At 43.7% G+C, this 21,161-nt stretch overlaps 1 protein-coding gene across 1 annotated transcript in view; it reads left to right on the top strand.

Moving 5' to 3' along the window:
• abcc8 (ATP-binding cassette, sub-family C (CFTR/MRP), member 8) overlaps positions 1-21,161 on the top strand; it is a gene marked incomplete at its 5' end in the record, with an annotated part of 122,126 nt that overhangs the window by 88,853 nt on the left and 12,112 nt on the right. Inside the window, 10 exons of the mRNA XM_080737275.1 lie at positions 978-1,246; positions 7,428-7,594; positions 8,432-8,659; positions 9,800-9,892; positions 11,589-11,691; positions 12,927-13,040; positions 13,217-13,337; positions 17,985-18,115; positions 19,315-19,393; positions 20,097-20,205. Coding sequence (XP_080593401.1) covers positions 978-1,246; positions 7,428-7,594; positions 8,432-8,659; positions 9,800-9,892; positions 11,589-11,691; positions 12,927-13,040; positions 13,217-13,337; positions 17,985-18,115; positions 19,315-19,393; positions 20,097-20,205 — 1,414 coding nt within the window. The remainder of the gene's footprint in view (positions 1-977; positions 1,247-7,427; positions 7,595-8,431; positions 8,660-9,799; positions 9,893-11,588; positions 11,692-12,926; positions 13,041-13,216; positions 13,338-17,984; positions 18,116-19,314; positions 19,394-20,096; positions 20,206-21,161) is intronic.

Here is a 21,161-nt window from a genome sequence, read left to right as displayed (position 1 = left end):
AGAATATCTATTAGCGAAGCATTTAGCCAAAATATGTAGAACCACAGAATTTCTTGACCCGACGTGATGTTATAAGTGGTAACAGTCTGGACTGGATCTGGACCCGGAGTAATTATAACGAAACACACCCGCTCATATAATTCCCAAGTATATGATGAGCCGCTGAGCTAATTAATCAGCTCTTCTTGTGTGCCTCGTCTTGCTGACAGCTGTTGGAGGATAGGCGGTGTGTGTGTGACTGTGTGAGAGTGAGAGAGTGTGTGTGTGTGTGCGTGCGCGTGTGCGCGTGTGTGTGTGGGTGAGGAGTCAGTAGTCAAGCCGTCCTCTTCACGTGGTTGCGACGTTCCTTTTCCCCCGTTTCTTGATACAATATATTTCTCATTGGGACACATAGTTTGAGATCCGCTGTCACAGAGCAGAGGAAAAGTAATTTTCATTACTACTGCGCCTACGATTGACAACGGTGGCCGCGGGTACTTCTGGCTACGGATACATCTTGAACGTTCAGTCCGTCCAGTTGGGTGCTGTACGTAAGGGTCCGTGTACGGACCTAAATCATCCGGACGATTACGTACTGGGAGATCAAACGGATCAAACGGAGGAAATCTCTCTCCCCCTCCGTTTCTTGGGTATTCCTGCGGTCCTTATGTACTACTATGCATGGTACTTTAGTTGTGTGCTGAAAATAGCCAATCTACAAGCTCACAATGCGTCTCAGAGACACCTGAGAGACACCTGAGAGCAACCAAACATAAAATTACTATCTTCTCCACTAGTCCCTCCCTAACGTTTTAGTCTAGTTTTTATTTTGTTGACGAAATTTACAATACATGTAGTCTTAGTTTTAGTCATCACAGCTTAGTTTTTATTTTTATTTACCGTAGTTTTCGTCAGTGAATAAAATGCAGTCGACAAATATTTTTCGTCATAGTTTTAGTCGACGAAATCAACACTGACTTTTCCCGCCCCTTCCCCAGAGGAGTCTGTGACGGATAGTGAGGACGACGAGGACATGCTGTCCCAGGCCATGCGTCAGCGCGCCACCATCCCCTGGTCGTCCTGCGGAACCTACCTGTCCTCTGCTGGAGCCCTGTGGCTCACCGTGCTGCTGCTGTCGCAGCTCTTCAAGCACTCGCTCATGGTGGCCATCGACTACTGGCTGGCCTACTGGACGTCGCACGTCATCACCACCAAGGTGACGGGCAACGCCACGGCGCGGAACTGCACCGCCGCCGCCCCCGGTCAGGTGGGTTAGTGGGATTTTTGAACCTGGAAAAATACCTAAAAATGTCTTCCATATCGTAATGTTTTTTCTGAAAGAAACATGTTTTTTTCTCTGTGGTGCTCAAAGTTTTGAATGTCAAGGACTCCTAGAGTTATATGTATGGCCGCCGACCGCCATCTCGAAATATTATGTATCAAACAAATATATGAGTTACACATGTTTTAATGCTTTAAAAAAGATATATTCAAAAATAGCAGATCTACTGAGCTTGTATATCTTTTTTTATTGTTAAAGGACAACTTTGTTTACAACAAGGGTTCATATCGTCGTTGTCGAGCGGAAACCTCGTATCTCCAAGTTTCAAATTTGTACGTTCTTTCGCAAAGTAAAGCCCTGCTTCATCATACAAGGCGGTCGCACACAAGTACTGAAAACAGCAGATCTACAAGCACACAACGCCTTGCGGTGCGAGGTGTTGAGGGCTTGTAGATCGGCTGTTTTCATTAGTTTAAATCATTTTTAAAATGATAAATGTAAAAGAACGGTTTTGGACATATGGGTTTTCACCCGACAACAACAATATTTTAGATTGTTAATTAGAGAAAAGAGACGATGAGTGTTAAAATGTTTTCATTTACTTCTTTCTATCGTTTTTGCATACGTGCAAGTGGCTAAATATGTCTTTTTAGACACATTGAGCCGACAAGTTCTTTATTACTATTTAGATTGTAATTAGAGAAAAGAAAAAGTGAGTGTTAAAATGTTTTCATTTGCTTTGTTCTATTGTTTTATCGCGTTTACCGTGCTAAAATGTGGGGCATGCGTACGCATGGGGGCATGCGTACAAGTGGCTAAATATGTCTTTTTAGACACAATAAGCCAGAAGTTTCTTTATTGCTATTTACAGTAACACTTCTAGCCCCCATAAGTCACATCCAACCATGAAAGGTTGCGTTGTATCTTGGGAATGGGCTTATTCTGTGTAAAATGACATATTTAGCCACTTGTACGCATGCCCCCAAACACTGATATAAGAATCTCTAAAACAATAGAAAGAAATCATTTTAACACTCATCTTTTATATTCTTTAATTACAATCTAAAATATGAACCCTTGTTGTAAAAAACTTAAGTTGTCCTTTAACATTGCAGCTGCTGTTGTGAGCTGTTGTAGCAGGATGTACTTTGTGAAGGCGTCCGTTCCTCACATCTGTAATAATGCACGCCCGAAGTGATGTTAGGAATGTCTATTTCAGAGTGCTGGGCTTCTATAATCTTTTATGTACAGTAGAAGACCCAGAAGCTGCTGCTTCACTAAAGCTATAACATCCAGATGGGGCACTGAGATGCCCCCGAGCATCTGCATTTTAGACGTCTCTGCTTCATCTGCAGTGTAGCTGCGGGGATGTGCGTAATGTATGTCAAAAAGGAAAAGCTATTTCTGTGGAGTCTGACATCTAGTGAATGGGTGTGAAGGGAAGGTGCCTGTACAGCACATGTGGTACACTACGCCATAAAGCAGTGCTTCTCAACCCTTTTCATATCAAGGTCCGTTATTTATTCGGCATTTGGACCACCTTTTGAAGAGATTTTGCATCTGAGCCCCTAAACTTACGAATATTTTGTTAGCGTTGGATAAGATTTTGACTTCCATGCTGTATTTATGTGGTACCATAGGAGAGATAACAGGCACACTTTGATCACTTCTACATTCTCTTATTGTGAAGACTAGACTTGTTGTAAATTAAGTAATGCAGAAGTTTAACAATTATCTAACTCGGAGTCGTACGGGTCCATTTGGTTTCATTTTACGCTCTCAAGAGTTAAAGATCTATAAGGGTCCATTTGGTTACCAACTCTCTATTTAGCTGGGGACCACCTGGAACCTCCTCAAGGACCACTGGTGGTCTCCCGGACTGCTATAAAGTACTGTTAAACATCAATAAAAAGCTAAAGCTTCTTGATAGGAGAATTGATTTTTAAACTCCCACAAAACCACTGTTTATTTGCACTGATTTGGTTTGTCAAAGCAGGTCTAGCAATTGCAGAAACCCGTTATCAATTATACTCCATGTATTACAGTAGTATATTAGGCTTAAAGCAGCACTGTGTAACATTCCACTTCTACCCTGGATTTGATGCAGGTTTCCTGCTCAAGTGCTGAAATTCTTACCATTGAGATAATAGAGCTTGCCTGCTTTCTCGGGGGATACATTTAACCTTGACCACTAGGTCAAAATTTGTGTCAGATTATGTGTCTAGGTGAGACATGAGATACCTTTGACATGATCTAAATGTCTCAATAGATGAGCAGGGAGACAAACACCCCAATTGTATAACGTCACTGTCGGGTAGAAACCTCGTATCTCCAAGTTTCAAGTTTGTAAGTTTTTTCACCAAGTAAAGCCCTGCTTCATCATACAAGGCTGTCTCACAAAAGTAGTGAAAACAGCCGATCTACCAGCACACAACGCCTCGCGGTGCGAGGCGTTGTGTGCTTGTAAATCAGCTGTTTTCACTAGTTTAGTTCATTTTTAAAATGATGAATACAAAACGAACGGTCTTGGACATACAAGGTTTCCACCCGACAACGACGATAAGTTATATTTTATTAACAAACAATACCATACAGATTTGCCCAAATCACATTTCATTCATTAAAAAAGGGTTACACAGTGAGGCTCATCTTCATGAGAGCACTTTCCATTTTTCAATTTAGGCATTTAGTAAACACTCAATGATCCAGAGTGACTTACAAAGTGCAAGATCAGGATAAATGACATGAACCCGACTCAACAAACAACAGGGTAAATGGCTCTGTGCATAAATGCACTCCCAGACGTCCAGTAGGTGGCGTAGCCGTTACCATAGCCTCCTTTTCATTGATCACATGAAGCTATGGGAAACTGCAACAGGCATGCCACCTCCTGGAAACCCAGGATTACAGTTAATGCACACAGCCTATTAAGTGCCATTCCATATTACGTGGATTGCCTCTTAAGATTATCGTAAATTACCGATGATCCCCTACATCGTCACTTCAGTCATTCCAACATACATCTGCCTAGTATAACTTGCAGTTGCATCTATATAAAAAATACACCCATAAACAGTTTTTTGTGTACCTATACGTTTGTATACAAACATGCACATATTATGTGGTATAAGCACCACGAGCTAGGGTTGCTCGTTCACACATTAGGGCCACAGCAGCTGTTGGCAGGCTATCATGTTGCAGCGTGAGTAAAGCTGTGGCATTATTAATAGTCATCTTTGGCTGTGTGTGTGTGTGTGTGTGTGTGTGTGTGTGTGTGTGTGTGTGTGTGTGTGTGTGTGTGTGTGTGTGTGTGTGTGTGTGTGTGTGTGTGTGTGCGCGCGTGCGTGCATGTGTGTACTCTGATCTAAATTTGGTCACAAAGCAGTCATATGGAGGCTATCGGCCAACTAGGGTTGAGGACACTGCAGTCTAGTTTCTAGTGTATACCATAATTGTTTATTTTACACCACTTTCTCTTCTATCTCTCTCTCCCCTCTCTCTCTCTCTCTCTCTCTCTCTCTCTCTCTCTCTCTCTCTCTCTCTCTTTCTCTCTCTCTCTCTCTCTCTCTCTCTCTCTCTTTCTTTCTCTCTCTTTCTCTTTCTCTCTCTCTCTCTCACACACACACGCACAGGCACACACACGCACGCACGCACGCACGCACGCACGCACGCACGCACGCACGCACACACACACACACACACACACACACACACACACACACACACACACACACACACACACTGTAAGTCCAGATAAAGTGTTACTTGTAGCTGGTGTCTCTTTGTCCAGCATATCTAATCACCTCCATTGTAGACACACAGCATGTGAGTCCACTCAAAGCTCTGTCGCTCTATCAGAAACACAACCTTCAGCACACAACCACCACTTAACGGAAATGTTACACAGTGAAACCCTCACTGCTTGCTTGATGCTCACAGTGTACACCAGTGGTAGTCAACTAGATCAGACAGGGGTCCGCAATTGTAAAATGACTTGAATTGGGGGAAGACTGTGACCAAAAGAAAGGGGGGAAAACGACTGAAATGTTCATGGCGTTGTTTAACCGGTAACAGTTTAATTTTAACACTTTTACAACATGTGTAACAGGTTGGTTAAGTCTGAGAACAAACTCTTAACCAACCAGAGGCAGGCAGTGCAGAGATGGGACGTTCGCGAACGAATTGGCTCTTTTGAACGGCTCTTTTAAATGAACGATGGGATCCGGTTCTTAGTAGCAGGACACAGAGCACTGGCTGAATAGTGAGTGAACAGATTCAGAACCAACGGATCATCCACAGGTGGAGGCACAGCCCATCAGACGTTCCAGCTAGTGTGGCTTTATGGCTCAGCCCGCAGCAAGCGGAACGAACAGCGATGAGCCAAACAAGAAAACACAGCACAGGTGCTGTTGTTACAGACTGTTGTTGCTTTTTTACAAAGTTGAATTTTCAATGTGGTAGGATGGTTGTTGTTGTAGCATTGGGTGCTACCTCAAGCTACTGAGTGCTCACAAGACAAGATGACAATGCACAATCAATGGAGGGAAAAAAAAGGGTAAAATGCGACTGTTTGGCGATATTTTGGTTTTAAACCCAATGCTTCAACACATCGACAAGACATTGTGTTATCTCAGCCTGTTAATATTACAGTATGCAATGCGCTTGTATTCTTTTTATCTTTTTTTTTTAATCACAGATGCCTATGTCTTGTAAGGCAGTCTGTCTTGGAGTTCCAGTAACATTAATGTTTAACTATCAATTTCCTAAATTAGCCTTTCATTATTATGTTCTGGCCCGCCAGCTCATGACTTAGAAAAGAATTGGCCCGAGGCCAAATCTAATTGCCGACCCCTGGCCTACTGGGACTATGCGTGCAACGTTTCACGCCGATAGTGCCAGAGAATGTCTCTCTTGGCACTGTGTCTCTCTCTCAATCTCACTCACTCACTCTTGACCCTATATATGGTTATTAATAGGTTAATAGGGTCAATAGGGACACGGTCTGTATGGCAGTTGGTAGTGCTGTCGGCGAAAGGGCCTTTCTGTGGGGAGTTTGCATGTTCTCCCTGTGTCTCCTAGGGTAGGTCCCCTCACAAAAAATACTCTATACTGCCTCGCCCTGGCCTGATGGAAGGGAATGGAACTGGTTGGAATAGCATGTTCCTTCCACGCGCTACGTCCAACCGGGGAATCTCCTAGCCTGGCGGGGCCCGACGTCATCTGCGTTCACTCACTCATTCCTTCCACAGTATACTGTGGAAGGAATGAACACAGATAACGTCGGGCCCCACCAGGCTAGGAATCTCCCCCATCGGCTTGGACTCCTCATGCAAAGAAGCAAGCATGAGGTCAGTCCGTTGTGTCCAGGGGCGTCAATTGGGTATGGCAGGGGTATGCAGCTGCCATACCCTGGGTCCAGGGGGGAAAATAAAATGTACTTTTAAATATAAATCCATGAATTTCTCTTTGTCTATCTGTGCTGGTTATTATGTTGTTAAATTACAGTAAAATAACTACAATAACATGTTACAAAATGGTCACTTTAAAGGAGCTATAGTCAACTTTTTCTTGAAAAACGGATGCTAAAATAAAAATAATGTTTCGAAAATATTTTATAAAAAAATAAGCTTCATATATGTGTTTCAATTAAAAAATGACCACAAAAAGCGTAAAATAATGATAAAATAATCATTTTGGCCCTTTGTTTACATTTACAGGGCCCGTACTTTGTTTACATCCTAGTCTGTAGACTAGGATGTACACCTACAATGAAAAAGTTGACTATAGCTCCTTTAACTATTCTCCACACTTCTCCCCATCTTGACAAAATGGTATATTCACAGGTTCCGCAGGTCAGCTCAGCTGCACAGGTGCAATGCATTATTGTTAATTGTGGCACATTTACTAACATGCCAGGTTTAGCTGCACTTGAATAACCGTTCCAGCCTTCCAGGCTGCCATATCCAGACCAAGAAACCGTAGAAACCTGTGTGAAAAACAGCCAAAATAGCCGATCTACATGCTCACATGTGAGCATGTAGATCTGCTATTTTCACAATAGAACCGTGTTATACAAAATGTAATGCCTCTTATCCATGAGGACTCCCATCTTTGCCATACCCTAGCTTTTGCTGAACTGACGCCACTGCTTGTGTCCCCTCTCCAGGTGTGTGACTTCAACCATTCGTTCTACCTCTCGGTGTTCAGTGTGCTGTGCTGTCTGGGCATCCTCCTGTGTCTGGCCACCTCCGTGGCTGTGGAGTGGACGGGCCTCAACGTGGCCAAGCAGCTGCACCACAGCCTGCTCAACAAGATCATACTGGCCCCCATGAGGTACGGTGATCAGTGGTGGAACAAGTGCTCACATATTTTACTTTTAAGTAAAAGTATCAGTACTGCAATATAAAAATACTCTGTTACAAGTAAAAGTCAGGAATTCAAAATCCACTTGAGTAAAAGTATGAAAGTGTTGTGAGCTTGTAGATCAGCTATTTTCAAATAGCGAAGGTATAAAATAGGGCTAAAGTGGTTTACATATGTTTTATAATAATTATAATTCATATCTGCAAAGTAAGAGTAACTCATCAAATAGATGTAGTGGAGTAAAAGTACAATAATTGGATCCGAGATGTAGTGGAGTAGAAATAAAAGTATTGGAAATTGGAAATACAAACAAGTAAAGTACAAATACCTTAAAATTGTACTTAACTATATTACTTAAGTAAATCTACGTAGTTACTTTACACCACTGACAGTAACACATGGGACACTAGCACCCATGAGGTGCAGCGACACCAAAAAAATCGATCGCCGAAAGGATTGGGATAAAACACAGTAAACACTTTTTTCTCATACCATTACCCAGAAAGCCATCTGACTGCCTTGTATGATACCAAGACACGCACGCACACACACACACACACACTCACTAAATATTTTCTACAGACTACAGTTACTACAGTTTGCTTCATATATTGTTATCCTTTACAAAAAATAGCATGCCACGGGACGGTCGGGACCACAAACATAATCTGTAATAAACAGCCCAGAGAAAACATCAAACATCGGCTTTGATCATGATCAAGTGCAAACTTCCAAAAATCCCCACATTCACAAAGCATTTGGTTCTGTGTATCTTTGGTCATTGAAACGGCTGGTCTCTGCCCGCAGGCTGTTTGAGACCACTCCCCTGGGCAGCATCCTCAACCGCTTCTCCACGGACACCAACACCATCGACCAGCACATCCCCGCCACGCTGGAGTGCCTGATGCGCTCCACCCTGCTGTGCGTGTCCGCCCTGGGCGTCATCTGCTACGTCACCCCCGTCTTCCTCATCGCCCTGCTGCCCCTGGCCGTGGCCTGCTACTTCATCCAGAAGTACTTCCGCCTGGCCTCCAGGTCAGTCTGACTCCATGATGGATGGATGGACCCAGGAGTCCCACCCAAACATTTAACAGCTGATACAAACTCACAACGCATCGCTGCCTCGACACGTTGTGGGCTTGTATATGTTCCGTTCGCGCCGGTTGTGGTGGGCCAGTCGGGGCCAAGATGCCAGGGCCAAATTGGCCCTTAGTCGGGGGCGTTAGGGAGATAACATGGCCATTTCGCGCTATATTAGTCTAAAAGTGCCAAATTTTGCAAAGATGTAGCCCAGGGCATGCGCTAATGATTTAGCTAGGGCGCCCGAGTCGGCGACCTTCGAGGTCGCTACAGCGGCCAAATCAATTTGGGCTCCCATCGACTTTCTATACTTTTTTTTCTGGGTATTTAAGTAGGATGTGAGGGGTCTAACTAGGGGTTTGTCATGATGCTGAAGCCATTGCAAGCATTTGTTTTGCACAAAAAGAAATCCTTGGGCTATAAATGGCCCCAGAAAACGATGGTTTAGTGATGAAAAGTGATGAGTCATCACTTTTCACCGTTTTGTGGGCGTTTTCTTGGGCCATTTATAGCCCAAGGAATGTTTTTTGTACAAAACAAATGCTTGCAATGGATTCAGCATCATGACAAACCCCTAGTTAGACCCCTCACATGCTACAACTCATTCTCTGCCAACAACGTTTATTTGAAAGCCCAGAGTGCCAAAAGCCGTTTTAAGTATTTTTTCAGTTATTACATTAGATGGCGCTCTTCACTAACATGAGTCAACATTTGACCCTCAGTGACGCATTGAAACAGGAAATAAAATGATCGGGGGAAAAAAGGCTTCCTCCACTTTCTGGTTATTGAATTTCCTTTTTACTTCCTCATTTTGGGGCGAAAACAGGATAAACTCAGCGGCCATTAACTAAAGAACGAAACCACAGAGACACCTCTGTGTTTTCCAAAATAATTTATTACAAAAACCCAGCAGAAACAGTTGATCTACACCGTGACACGTTGTAAGCTTGTAGATTGCTATATGGTAAAGTACTGATATAGGGCTTTAAGTGGTCTCTGCCTCCCCCTTCTCTGTTTTTTTGTGGTTGTTGTTGTTTGTTTAAATAAATCAAACCCTTTGTATTATATACGTTTGTGTGTGTTTGTGGGTCTCAGGGACCTGCAGCAGCTGGAGGACAGCACCCAGCTCCCACTGTTGTCCCACTTCTCTGAGACGGTGGAGGGTCTCACCACCATCAGGGCCTTCAGGTGAGCACCTTCTCACTCTCCACATACTAGGACAAGAGTCTTCAACAGGGGGTCCGGGACACAGTGAGTGTTAAAATGTTTTCATTTGCTTCATTCTATTGTTTTATCGCGTTTAGCATGCTAAAATGTGGGGCATGCGTACGCATGGGGGCATGCGTACAAGTGGCTAAATATGTCTTTTTAGACACAATAAGCCAGCAGTTTCTTTATTGCTATTTACAGTAACACTTCTAGCCCCCATAAGTCACATCCAACCATGAGACGTTGCGTTGTATGTATCTTGGGTATGGGCTTATTCTGTGTAAAATGACACATTTAGCGACTTGTACGCATGCCCCAACCAATGAAATAAGAATCTCTAAAACAATAGAAAGAAGTAAATGAAATCAATTTAACACTCATCTTTTATATTCTTAATTGAAATCTAAAATATGAACCCTTGTTGTAAAAAAACTAAAGTTGTCCTTTAAAGGAGCTATAGTCAACTTTTTCTTGAAAAACGGATGCTAAAATAAAAATAATGTCCGTTATTCGTTATATAATGTTTTGAAAATATTTTATTAAAAAAATAAGCTTCATATATGTGTTTCAATTAAAAGATTACCACAAAAAGTGTGAAATAATGATAAAACTAGAAGCAGTGCTCTTCCGAGCACAGGTCTCCACCAGGCCACACAAATCGGCCTGTTATAGCGCCACCATGAGGCTGATTTAAAAAATGTGGGGATTAGCTGGTAACAACCAGGCCACACAAATCGGCCTGTTATAGCGCCACCATGAGGCTGATTTGAAAAATGTGGGGCAGAGGTTCTAGATTGGCATCCAGGGAGTCTGTGTGCTCAGTTTGGCAGCGATCGGGCCAACGGTGACTGAGATTAGCTGCTCACAAACTGCGAGGACGCACGCACGGACGCACGGACGGACGCACGGACGGACGGACGCACGGACGGACGGACGGACGGACGGACGGACGGACGGACGGACGGAGGGGAAAACATACTCTCCCTCAGCCTTCGGCTGGTGGAGACAATAATCATTTTGGCCATTGTCGGGCCATTTTGGCCATTGACACTTTGTTTACATACTAGTCTAATAGACTAGAATGTAAACAAAGTATCGGTCTGACAATGGCCAAAATGATTATTTTATCATTATTTTACGCTTTTTGTGGTAATTTTTTTATTGAAACACATATATGAAGCTTATTTCTTTATAAAATATTTTCGAAACATTATTTTTATTTTAGCATCCGTTTTTCAAGAAAAAGTTGACTATAGCTCCTTTAATTAGTATTATACTTTATATATGGAATGTCTTACTCAGGTCTTCATCAGCTTATGAAGGTGAAACGCTTCCGTTTCTATAGACACCTTCTCACTCTGACACCGCAAATGGTTCACTAGACACAGTCAGATCCACAGTAGCATCGTCATCAGTAAATCACTTTAATGCTTATATGCTAATAAAATCATTTCAAATGTAAAAAAAGAAAAATATCCTAGGGAAAGACTCGTGTCAGAAAACTGGATCACAAAATGGGCCACACGTCTGTGTCTAGTAGTTACTGACATATCTGGAACTACATGATTGAACAGCTTTACTGAACCTGGCTCCTTTTAAAACATTTCCACATGGGGATTCTGAGTTTAAGATTATATTCATCCCCTTTTGTGTGATTCTTTGTCTTTGTCTGCAGGTACGAGCCCAGGTTCAGGAAGAGGTTACTGGAGTACACTGACGCCAACAACATCGCCTCGCTGTTCCTCACGGCAGCCAATCGCTGGCTGGAAGTCCGCATGGTAATGGCCTGGTTTCTGTTAAAGTATATATGCAACAACGTTTAGAACACCTCTATAAGGCGGAAAAGGCTGTAGTCTTCATAATGACCAAATGTGCAAAAATGACCACCCCAACGGGGCTGCTCACGGGGAATTCCCGGGGACCCCCGACTCCTGGTGCTCCAGAACGTTTGCAAAAGTGGTGGCGCCCCCAGTGGAGGACCCCCTCCACTGCAGCTCACATAAAATGCCCTAACTCGGGCTAGGAGCGTCCGGGAGAGCCGGGGCCGGTACCTATTCGTCCGCCAAGGCAACGCGGACACCCCACCCCTCATTTCTCACATGGCCCTCTTCTAGCGGCACCATGAGGCCGATTCTTGCAAAACACATTTTTGGACACTGCTCCTACAGATTTTGCCCTAAAATCACACTATGTCTACACTCATGTCATCAACATGGATCTGTCCCATATAGCGCCACATGCCACTTACAGCCCTCTTTGTGTATACATGTGACCTGACGGTCGCTTATCTCCCGATTAGGGAGTCTTACTGGTTGTAATGTGATGGCTACCGTACAAACAGAAACACCCAACAAAAACACACAGCTAAAAGCTGCTACAGTATCAGCTTATGGCATACATGATCAGGGGCGGTCCGTGTGTGTGTGTGGGGGGGGGGGGTCAACTCTCACGATCAACTCTCACGTTCTGTTCGCCCCCACCCTCCCCCACGGTCCTCTAGATCAGCCTTTTCAACACACAGCATTGAACAGAGACAAAAAAAAAAAGGGAAGCATAACATAGAGCGTCACTGCTGTTTCGTCCAGGGTGCGATATAGCCTGGGACCGCCACTGTACATGATGATGATCCTAGGCCAAGAGTGTGGCCTAGCTAGCCAACACCAACTCGGGAATCCTGAATCGAGAAAAATGTATTTGTGTGGAGCCTAGCTTAGTGAATGAGGCCCACTGTGCTAATACTTTAGTAGTTGAGCAAGTACCCTAAGGAAGAAGTTACAGTCAAAACAATGGTAAATGATTTGCATCGTCCCAAAATGTGTGGGGAAAAAGGTGGGTCACGGGCCCCAGGCCGAGAAGTAGCCGAATCAGTTTGTTTCTCTTATGTCTCTTACTACTCTCAAAGGTCATGTGTTCCTCTCTCTCTCTCTCTCTCTCTCTCTCTCTCTCTCTCTCTCTCTCTCTCTCTCATTCTCATTCTCTCTCTCTCTCTCTCTCTCCCTCCCTCACTCCCTAGGAGTACATAGGAGCGTGTGTGGTTTTAGTAGCAGCGGTCGCCTCCATCACCAACGCCTTGACCAACCACCTGTCCACCGGCCTGGTGGGGCTGGGCCTGACTTATGCACTCATGGTGAGACCTGCAGTATTTGCTGCTATAACATCACGCCTTTTTAATTTCATTTTATAAAGCGGACCATTTAGGGACGCATTGCCGCTGTCCCTGCATGCCCTCTGGGGTCCTATAATGACATCTACCCAGCCTGCCTTCCAAAGCCCACCAAGTTAACGCGCCCCTCCGTGTATCAGGTCTCCAACTACATGAACTGGATGGTGCGGAATCTGGCAGACATGGAGGTGCAACTGGGCTCAGTCCGGAGGATCAACGGCCTGCTGAAGACCGAACCAGAGAACTACGAGGGGTTGCTCAGTGAGTACTGCTGTCGTGTACGGTTTCAACTTAATATTAAACCATCTTTCACAGAAGTGGCAGCTGCGCGATTAAATTGCGCCCGAGCAACCATCCGAGGTCAACGTAGCAATGTCCTGCTCTCTAATGGTTATGTCAATCAGTGTGAGAGTTAATCTAAATATATCTTTTGACAGCTGAATTGGAAAGTCCTTCTGCTGACCAACAGTTTATTAGTTTTTTTTAGCTCATTTGAGCTGATTTTCAATATTCTTTTATGTCCGCTCTTTAAAGGAGGAGGAGCAGGGATCTTCTTTAAACGAGGTACCATTATCTCATGAATTAATCAAGAGCTCTTGTCAGCTCTTAATGGCCCTGGAAAGAGCTGTAATTCTGCAGACCACAACACGCTGTAGAGAAATGTCTGCGTATAACAGAAGACAAGGCATCTTATCGCTGCGTTTTCAGTGGATCAGTTAACAAAACGTTTTGATTGCTACAATATTTCAAAACAGAAGATGCTATCCTGGAGAAACCTTTTGGATACCTCATATCCTCATATCCAAAACTGTTATTTTCAGATATAGAAGCTCCACTCCTTTTAATACTTTTTGTGTGACGCTGTAGTATGATCAAGTAGGGTAGGGGTCTTCAACAGGGGGTCCCCAAGTACAGAGTGAAAGGTCAAGTGTATTAAGTATTGACGGTTCAAGTGGTTAAATATCTGAAAACACACATTGACATGAATCAAAATAAACTGATGATTGCGCTGTCAAACAATGAAACTATATGGAATCTACCAGTAAGACTCCCTAATCGGGAGATAAGCGACCGTCAGGTCGCAGCGTGATTTTAGGGCAAAATGTGTAGGAGCAGTGTCCAAAAATGTGGTTAAAAAAATCTGCCTGATGGTGGCGCTATATGGGACATCCATATTGATGAGATGAGTGTAGACATACTGTGTACTGATTTGCGTGATTTTAGGGCAAAATCTGTAGGAGCAGTGTCCAAAAATGTGTTTGAAAAAACCGGCCTGATGGTGGCGCTATATGGGACAGATCCATGTTGATGACATGAGTGTAGACATAGTGTGTACCGATTTGTGTGATTTTAGGGCAAAATCTGTAGGAGCAGTGTCCAAAAATGTGTTTTGCAAGAATCGGCCTCATGGTGGCGCTAGAAGAGGGCCATGTGAGAAATGAGGGGTGGGGTCTCCGCGTTGCCTTGGCGGACGAATAGGTACCGGCCCCGGCTCTCCCGGACGCTCCTAGCCCGGGTTACGGCATTTTATGTGAGTTGCAGTGGAGGGGGTCCTCCACTGGGGGCGCCACCACTTTGGCATCCGTTCTGGAGCACCAGGAGTCGGTGGTCCTGTTACATCCCTATGTATTTTCTATTACTTTATTATTCTATCTTATTACTATTTTCTAGTTATCCTTATTACGTTACTATTGTTCCCAATATTGGTTGGAGTCCACATACTTATACTAGTGTCAGTTTAGGTCTTGGCCTTGTGTTGGAGTGGGAGGAGACGAGACCTGAACTTGGAGGAGACCTGAGTGAGCTGAGCTTGATGGAGAGCTACACCCTGATTCCACCTGGTCCAATCACCTGCGGGGCCTCCCTACAAAAGCCTTGCCAGCCCAGAGCTCCTCGTCAGTCTGTTTCTCCCTGCCCATGGGGAAACATGCTGTCCACCTGCATAATGTCACTCACATGCTGCTGCAGCTTTGGGAGCTAATCTCTGTAGTAGTTCCTCTGCCATGTTAGCGTTGTAGAACCTGCTTACTGCTTAGCGTATAGCATTCTTAACTTTGTGAGCTTTGAGAACATTGGGAACTTGAACTTGACTTTGTTTAAACCCACAACTAGGTTGTGGCCTTCAGCTAACATGTAACTACCACTGCCAGCTTTTTGTAACAGATTCCTTTTTGATAGTTTAGATTAGTGTAGTTATGTTAGGTTAGTAATCTATTGTAATTTTGTTTTGGTCTAGTTTAGTTTATTTAGTGGTTAATAGGTTAGTTATTTCTGATTGGTTCTTTTCTTTGCATGGTAGTTATATTTTGAGTTATTGTTAATTGTTTTTCCTTTGTTCCTTATTCATTATTTTGTAAACTGTTCCTTGAATGCTCACCAAAAGGAAGTTATAAATAAAAATACTTCTTACACCTACCCTTTGCCTTACTAATGTTGCATAACCTTGTACCCCTAGACTGGGGCATGTAACAGGTCCCCGGGAATTCCCCATGAGCAGCCCCGTTGGGGTGGTCATTTGGTCATTTTTGCACATTTGGTCATTTTTTACATCTGGGGGTCCCCCAGGGACCTGGGGGTCCCTGGAGCTCTGGGGGTCCTTGGAGGTTGTAGTTTGGCAGGCAAGGAGTGTGTGTGCAAAATTTGGCATGGATCGGGGCAACGGTTGCGGAGAGGTTTTTGCGACCGTCAGGTCGCACTTACTATCAAAACCTCCACAAACTGTGAGTCAGTCAGTCCGTCCGTCCGTCCGTCCGTCCGTCCGTCCGTCCGTCCGTCAGTCTGTCTGTCACACCTCACACGTCACACTATTGCCCTGCTCATATCTCTGCAACCGTTGCCCCGATCCATGCCAAATTTTGCACACACACTCCTTGCCTGCCAAACTACAACCTCCAAGGACCCCCGGAGCTCCAAGGACCCCCAGGTCCCTGGGGGACCCCCAGATGTAAAAAATGACCAAATGTGCAAAAATGACCAAATGACCACCCCAACGGGGCTGCTCACGGGGAATTCCCGGGGACCACGGACTCCTGGTGCTCCAGAACGGATGCCAAAGTGGTGGCACCCCCAGTGGAGGACCCCCTCCACTGCAGCTCACATAAAATGCCGTAACTCGGGCTAGGAGCGTCCGAGAGAGCCGGGGCCGGTACCTATTCGTCCGCCAAGGCAACGCGGAGACCCCACCCCTCATTTCTCACATTGCCCTCTTCTAGCGCCACCATGAGGCCGATTCTTGCAAAACACATTTTTGGACACTGCTCCTACAGATTTTGCCCTAAAATCACACAAATCGGTACACACTATGTCTACACTCATGTCATCAACATGGATCTGTCCCATATAGCGCCACCATCAGGCCGATTTTTTCGAACACATTTTTGGACACTGCTCCTACAGATTTTGCCCTAAAATCACGCAAATCGGTACACAGTATGTCTACACTCATTTTTGGACACTGCTCCTACACATTTTTCCCTAAAATCACGCTGCGACCTGACGGTCGCTTATCTCCCGATTAGGGAGTCTTACTGGTGATAGTAAATGCGACCTGACGGTCGCAATGAACAGGTTGTGGGGGTCCCTGCCTCATCTTTCTCTCAACTAAGGGGTCCTTGGCCTGAAAACGTTGAAGACCCCTGAAGTAGGGCATTAACTTTACGAAAAAACACAAAAAGTTAAAACGTGGAGATAATATACTAATTAGGCTGCTCATGAGTAATGACCCATATAAACAGACTTCTGCCTACTCGCTCATAATTGGATCATTAAGAATCCTTATGCTCGATTTATTCCTCATATAACAAAGTCTAAATCAGGCATTATGTATCCTCATGAAAGCTGCACTCTGTAACTTTCCTCTTCTACCTCGGATTTGAACCTGGTGCTGACATTTTTACCATTGAGCTGCCAGCCTGCTACTCGAGGGGTTAAATTGAATCTTGACCTTCAGGTCAAGATTTGTGTCAGATCCTGTGTCTAGGTGAGACATGAGCTTTGACATAAAAGGGCAGGGAGACGAAATACAACCACCCCAATCGTATAAATTATATACAAAACCTCCACCGCCTGTCAGTCTGTCAGTCAGTCACGGCACGGCACGGCACGGCACGGCACGGCACGTCATGTCATGTCACACTTTTCCCTTACTCATATCTCTGACAACGTTGCCCCGATCCATGCCAAACTTTGCATACACACTCATTGGCTTCCAAACCACAACCTCCACCCCTCATTTCTCACATGGCCCTCTTCTAGCGCCACCATGAGGCCGATTCTTTCTAGCACCACCATGAGGCCGATTCTTGCAAGACACATTTTTGGACACTGCTCCTACAGATTTCGCCCTAAAATCACGCAAAGCGGTACACAGTATCTCTACAGTCATGTCATCAACATGCATCTGTCCCATCAAGCGCCACCATCAGGCCGATTTTTGAAAAACACATTTGTGGACACTGCTCCTGCAGATTTTTCCCTAAAATCACGCAAAGCGGTACACAGTATCTCTACAGTCATGTCATCAACATGGATCTGTCCCATTTCCCATATTCCCTCCTGACTGGCTACCATTGCCTTCTAAAGTTTGTGTATGCGACCTGGCAGTCCCTCTTTCTGTCCGTCACGTCTTCTAGCGCCACCATGAGGTTGCTAAGGCCAATTTGAGTATACATGCGACCTGACGGTCGCTTATCTCCCGTTTAGGGAGACTTACTGCCTGGTATTAACATACTCTACCATAGAGATTGGACAAAATTAAAATGTATTCACAAACTAAATTACATACGGTAGTGCCGTTTTAACAAGAACTGTGTTTCAGCCTCAAGACAAATGGCTGACCTCATCAGATTTCAGCTGTTGCATTTTCTTTCCTGTCTGTCTGTCTGTCTGTCTGTCTGTCTGTGTGTCCAGCTGCGTCTCAGGTCCCTGACGGCTGGCCCCAGCAGGGAGAGATCCAGATCCAGAACCTGAGTGTCCGTTACGACACCACGCTGAAACCCGTCCTCAAGAACGTCAATGCACACATCAGCCCGGGCCAGAAGGTACAGTACAGTAGCACAATGCACATATGACATATACCTACATGTTCATATTGTTGCTGTTGGGTGTTTTTTCATAAATTAATGCCCTACTTGATCATTCTACAGTGTTACTCAAAAGCATAAAAAGAAGCAGATCTACAAGGTCGAAACGCGCCACGAAGCGACACGTTTTGCTATTTCTGAATTGGAATCCTGAATAGTAACAGTTTTGGACATTACAATGTTTCCACCCGACAAAAATGATATACATACTGTAGCCTACATCGCTGGTTCTTAACATTGGGTCGGGACCCATTTGTGGTATAAATCTTTTCATAAAAAAATATACAATGATATTTCTAAGTAATTTAATGAATAAATAAAAGAAAAGCTAAGACATTCTATGAAGTAGAAAACTAATGTTTTAGAAGTAGTGAAAATAGCCGATCTACAAGCTACAAAGCGACGTGTTGTGTGCATGTAGATCTGACGTTTTCACTAGTTTGGGTCCCGGGCAAACATCGAATCTCTCTTTTTGGGTCACGACCTGAAATGTTTGGGAACCACTGCTGTACAAATTCTCCTTCTAATTACCAGTATTCAAATTCTGAAGAACGATAAATGAGGTACATTTGGGGTCTACTTTGATCGATGTATCTATCAAATTCCTGAAACACCGTGAGCTGCATTGATTTTTTACCAACCCATAGTTAGCATGCAGGTCTACGGATAAGGGGGGCAGATGTCAGTGTTTTGTTTGTGAAGGGATCTGACATTACAAAACTGGACGTTGCCTCCTGTGAGGCCCAAACCCCTTGAGTTTGTTTCCTGCAGAAATATTGGACTCTGTTAGATCAATGCAAAATCATAAATGGTACTGGTCTGGGTGGTTTCTGTTAAGAGTACATTTACAGGAAATGTGAAAATCGGATATCTCTGTTCATACTCAGGATGCTTTCTCACTCAATTGAATCAACAGAACATTAAACTGACCCCTCTTCGTGCAGACCAAGTTTAAACAGACAATGTTTAAAGTTGATGTCAAGATCTTTACCAAAACACTAGCAAACAGGCTAAATACATGTATTGAACATACAAAATGTAATCAATGTTGAGCTGCAAAGTGCTTTGTAGTTGTTGTTGTAAAGTTGATATTATTAATAGTATTATTATTGTATTATTCTACATGATATCTTGGCTGAGACTGTGTTTGTACCCAGGTGGGAATCTGTGGCAGAACAGGCAGTGGCAAATCCTCTTTCTCCCTGGCATTCTTCCGCATGGTGGACATGTTTGAAGGTAAATGGTCAGTGTTGTTATTTTTAGGTGGTTTATAAAGCTGCAGTCCGTAACCTTTATGTCTTACTCGGGATTCAAACCCGGGTCTTGTCCTGTGTTGTGTGAGAAACCAAACATAATACTGCTCCTTTGAGGGTGGGATACAGCAGAAAATCAAGCAGCACGGATCATGCTCTGTCTATCGTACAGATTGGCTGAAATAAAATGTTGTTCATTCATATACTTTAGGTTCTGGATTGTGGCTTTGCATAACGGACACCAGTTTAAAGGGGCAGTTCACCTCTGGGACAACCAGATCTTATTTTATTGTTGTTTGGGACACGATCAACACAAGTTATTTTTTGTGTTCAATCTGTGTTTTGAGATATTTTAGTATTTCAGCATGAATGATGATGCATTTTGCATCATATGATGCAGCATGATGACTCATATGATGCAAATTGTATCATCATTCATGCTGAAATACTAAAATATCTCAAAACACAGATTGAACAAAAATAATTACTCAGGATTGTGTTGATCGTGTCCCAAACAACAATAAAATAAGATCTGGTTGTCCCAGAGGTGAACTGGCCCTTTAAGGTTTCTGAATACAACAACAGGCCTGGTATTTTATAGGGTAGAATTATTGTCATAACATGGCATAAAGGTTGTTTCATTGGGTTCTATATGATGAACTGTGGGAACGTTTTCCTGTGACTAGGGAGGATCGTCATAGATGACATAGACATCGCCATGCTGCCTCTGCAGACCCTCCGCTCCCGCTTCTCCATCATCCTCCAGGACCCCATCCTGTTCAGTGGAAGCATCCGGTAAGCAGCGCTGGGGAAAGTACTATGTTTTATCAATACTGCGATGTAAAAATACTCTGTTACAAGTAAAAGCCCGGCATTTTACTTGAGCAAAAGTACAAAATCATTGCCATCAAAATGTATTTAAAGTACCAAAAGTAGAAAGTACTCATTATGCAGAATGAGCATAACCCATTTCACAAGTTTTCAAATGTATAAAACTCTTTTGAAAATAGCAGATCTACAAGCTCACAATGTGTCGCACCGCGACACATTGTGAGCTCGTAGATCGGCTATTTTCAAATGGACGAAATGTATAATAGGGCTGAAGTGGTTACTGTATGTTTTGTAATAATAATCAAAATCTCCAAAGTAACTAGAACTAGTTTTTTAAATGGAGTAAAAGTACAATATTTGACCCTGAGATTAGTAGTGGATTAGAAGTAAAAGTATTGGAAATTGGAAATGGGAGTGGGTTTAACGAATAACCAATCCACGCCGCGGCGGCCCGTTTTTCAAGCGGCGTTATCATAAGAAGACTAGGTGCTTTTCTCAGTGCTGCTGTATCTGTAGTGATTGGTTTAGGGAAATTCAAAGTCGCTCAAACAGGGCACAATGTCAGACTAAAGCTTCAGCTGAGTCTGAAATCAGGCTAGTCCGTCTACCACTGTCGCCACAGTGGCTCAGTAGCTGTGGTGATGACTTGTTAGCCACTGTCGCCACCAGTTATATGAAGATACTTAAAAAATGGGTGAAGTGGTCCATTCAGTTATTTGTCCCTCTCAGAGTTAAACTAACTTCTGAGAATTTGACTGTGCATGTAACTCAGAGCTCACCACTCCATTTCCAGAAGTTGTGGAGGGAAGGTCGTTGGGTGACTTTTGTGCATTTATGAAGTGTAGGTTTCCAGTAACTTGGGCATTTAGATTCAAAGATTGAGATTTCACTATTATAGATTATTATTGTAATCAATTCTA

Source organism: Nannobrachium achirus (genome assembly GCF_963921795.1).
Source record: "Nannobrachium achirus genome assembly, chromosome: 11".
Lineage (NCBI taxonomy): Eukaryota > Metazoa > Chordata > Actinopteri > Myctophiformes > Myctophidae > Nannobrachium > Nannobrachium achirus.
This window is presented reverse-complemented; position numbering and strand designations above follow the sequence as displayed.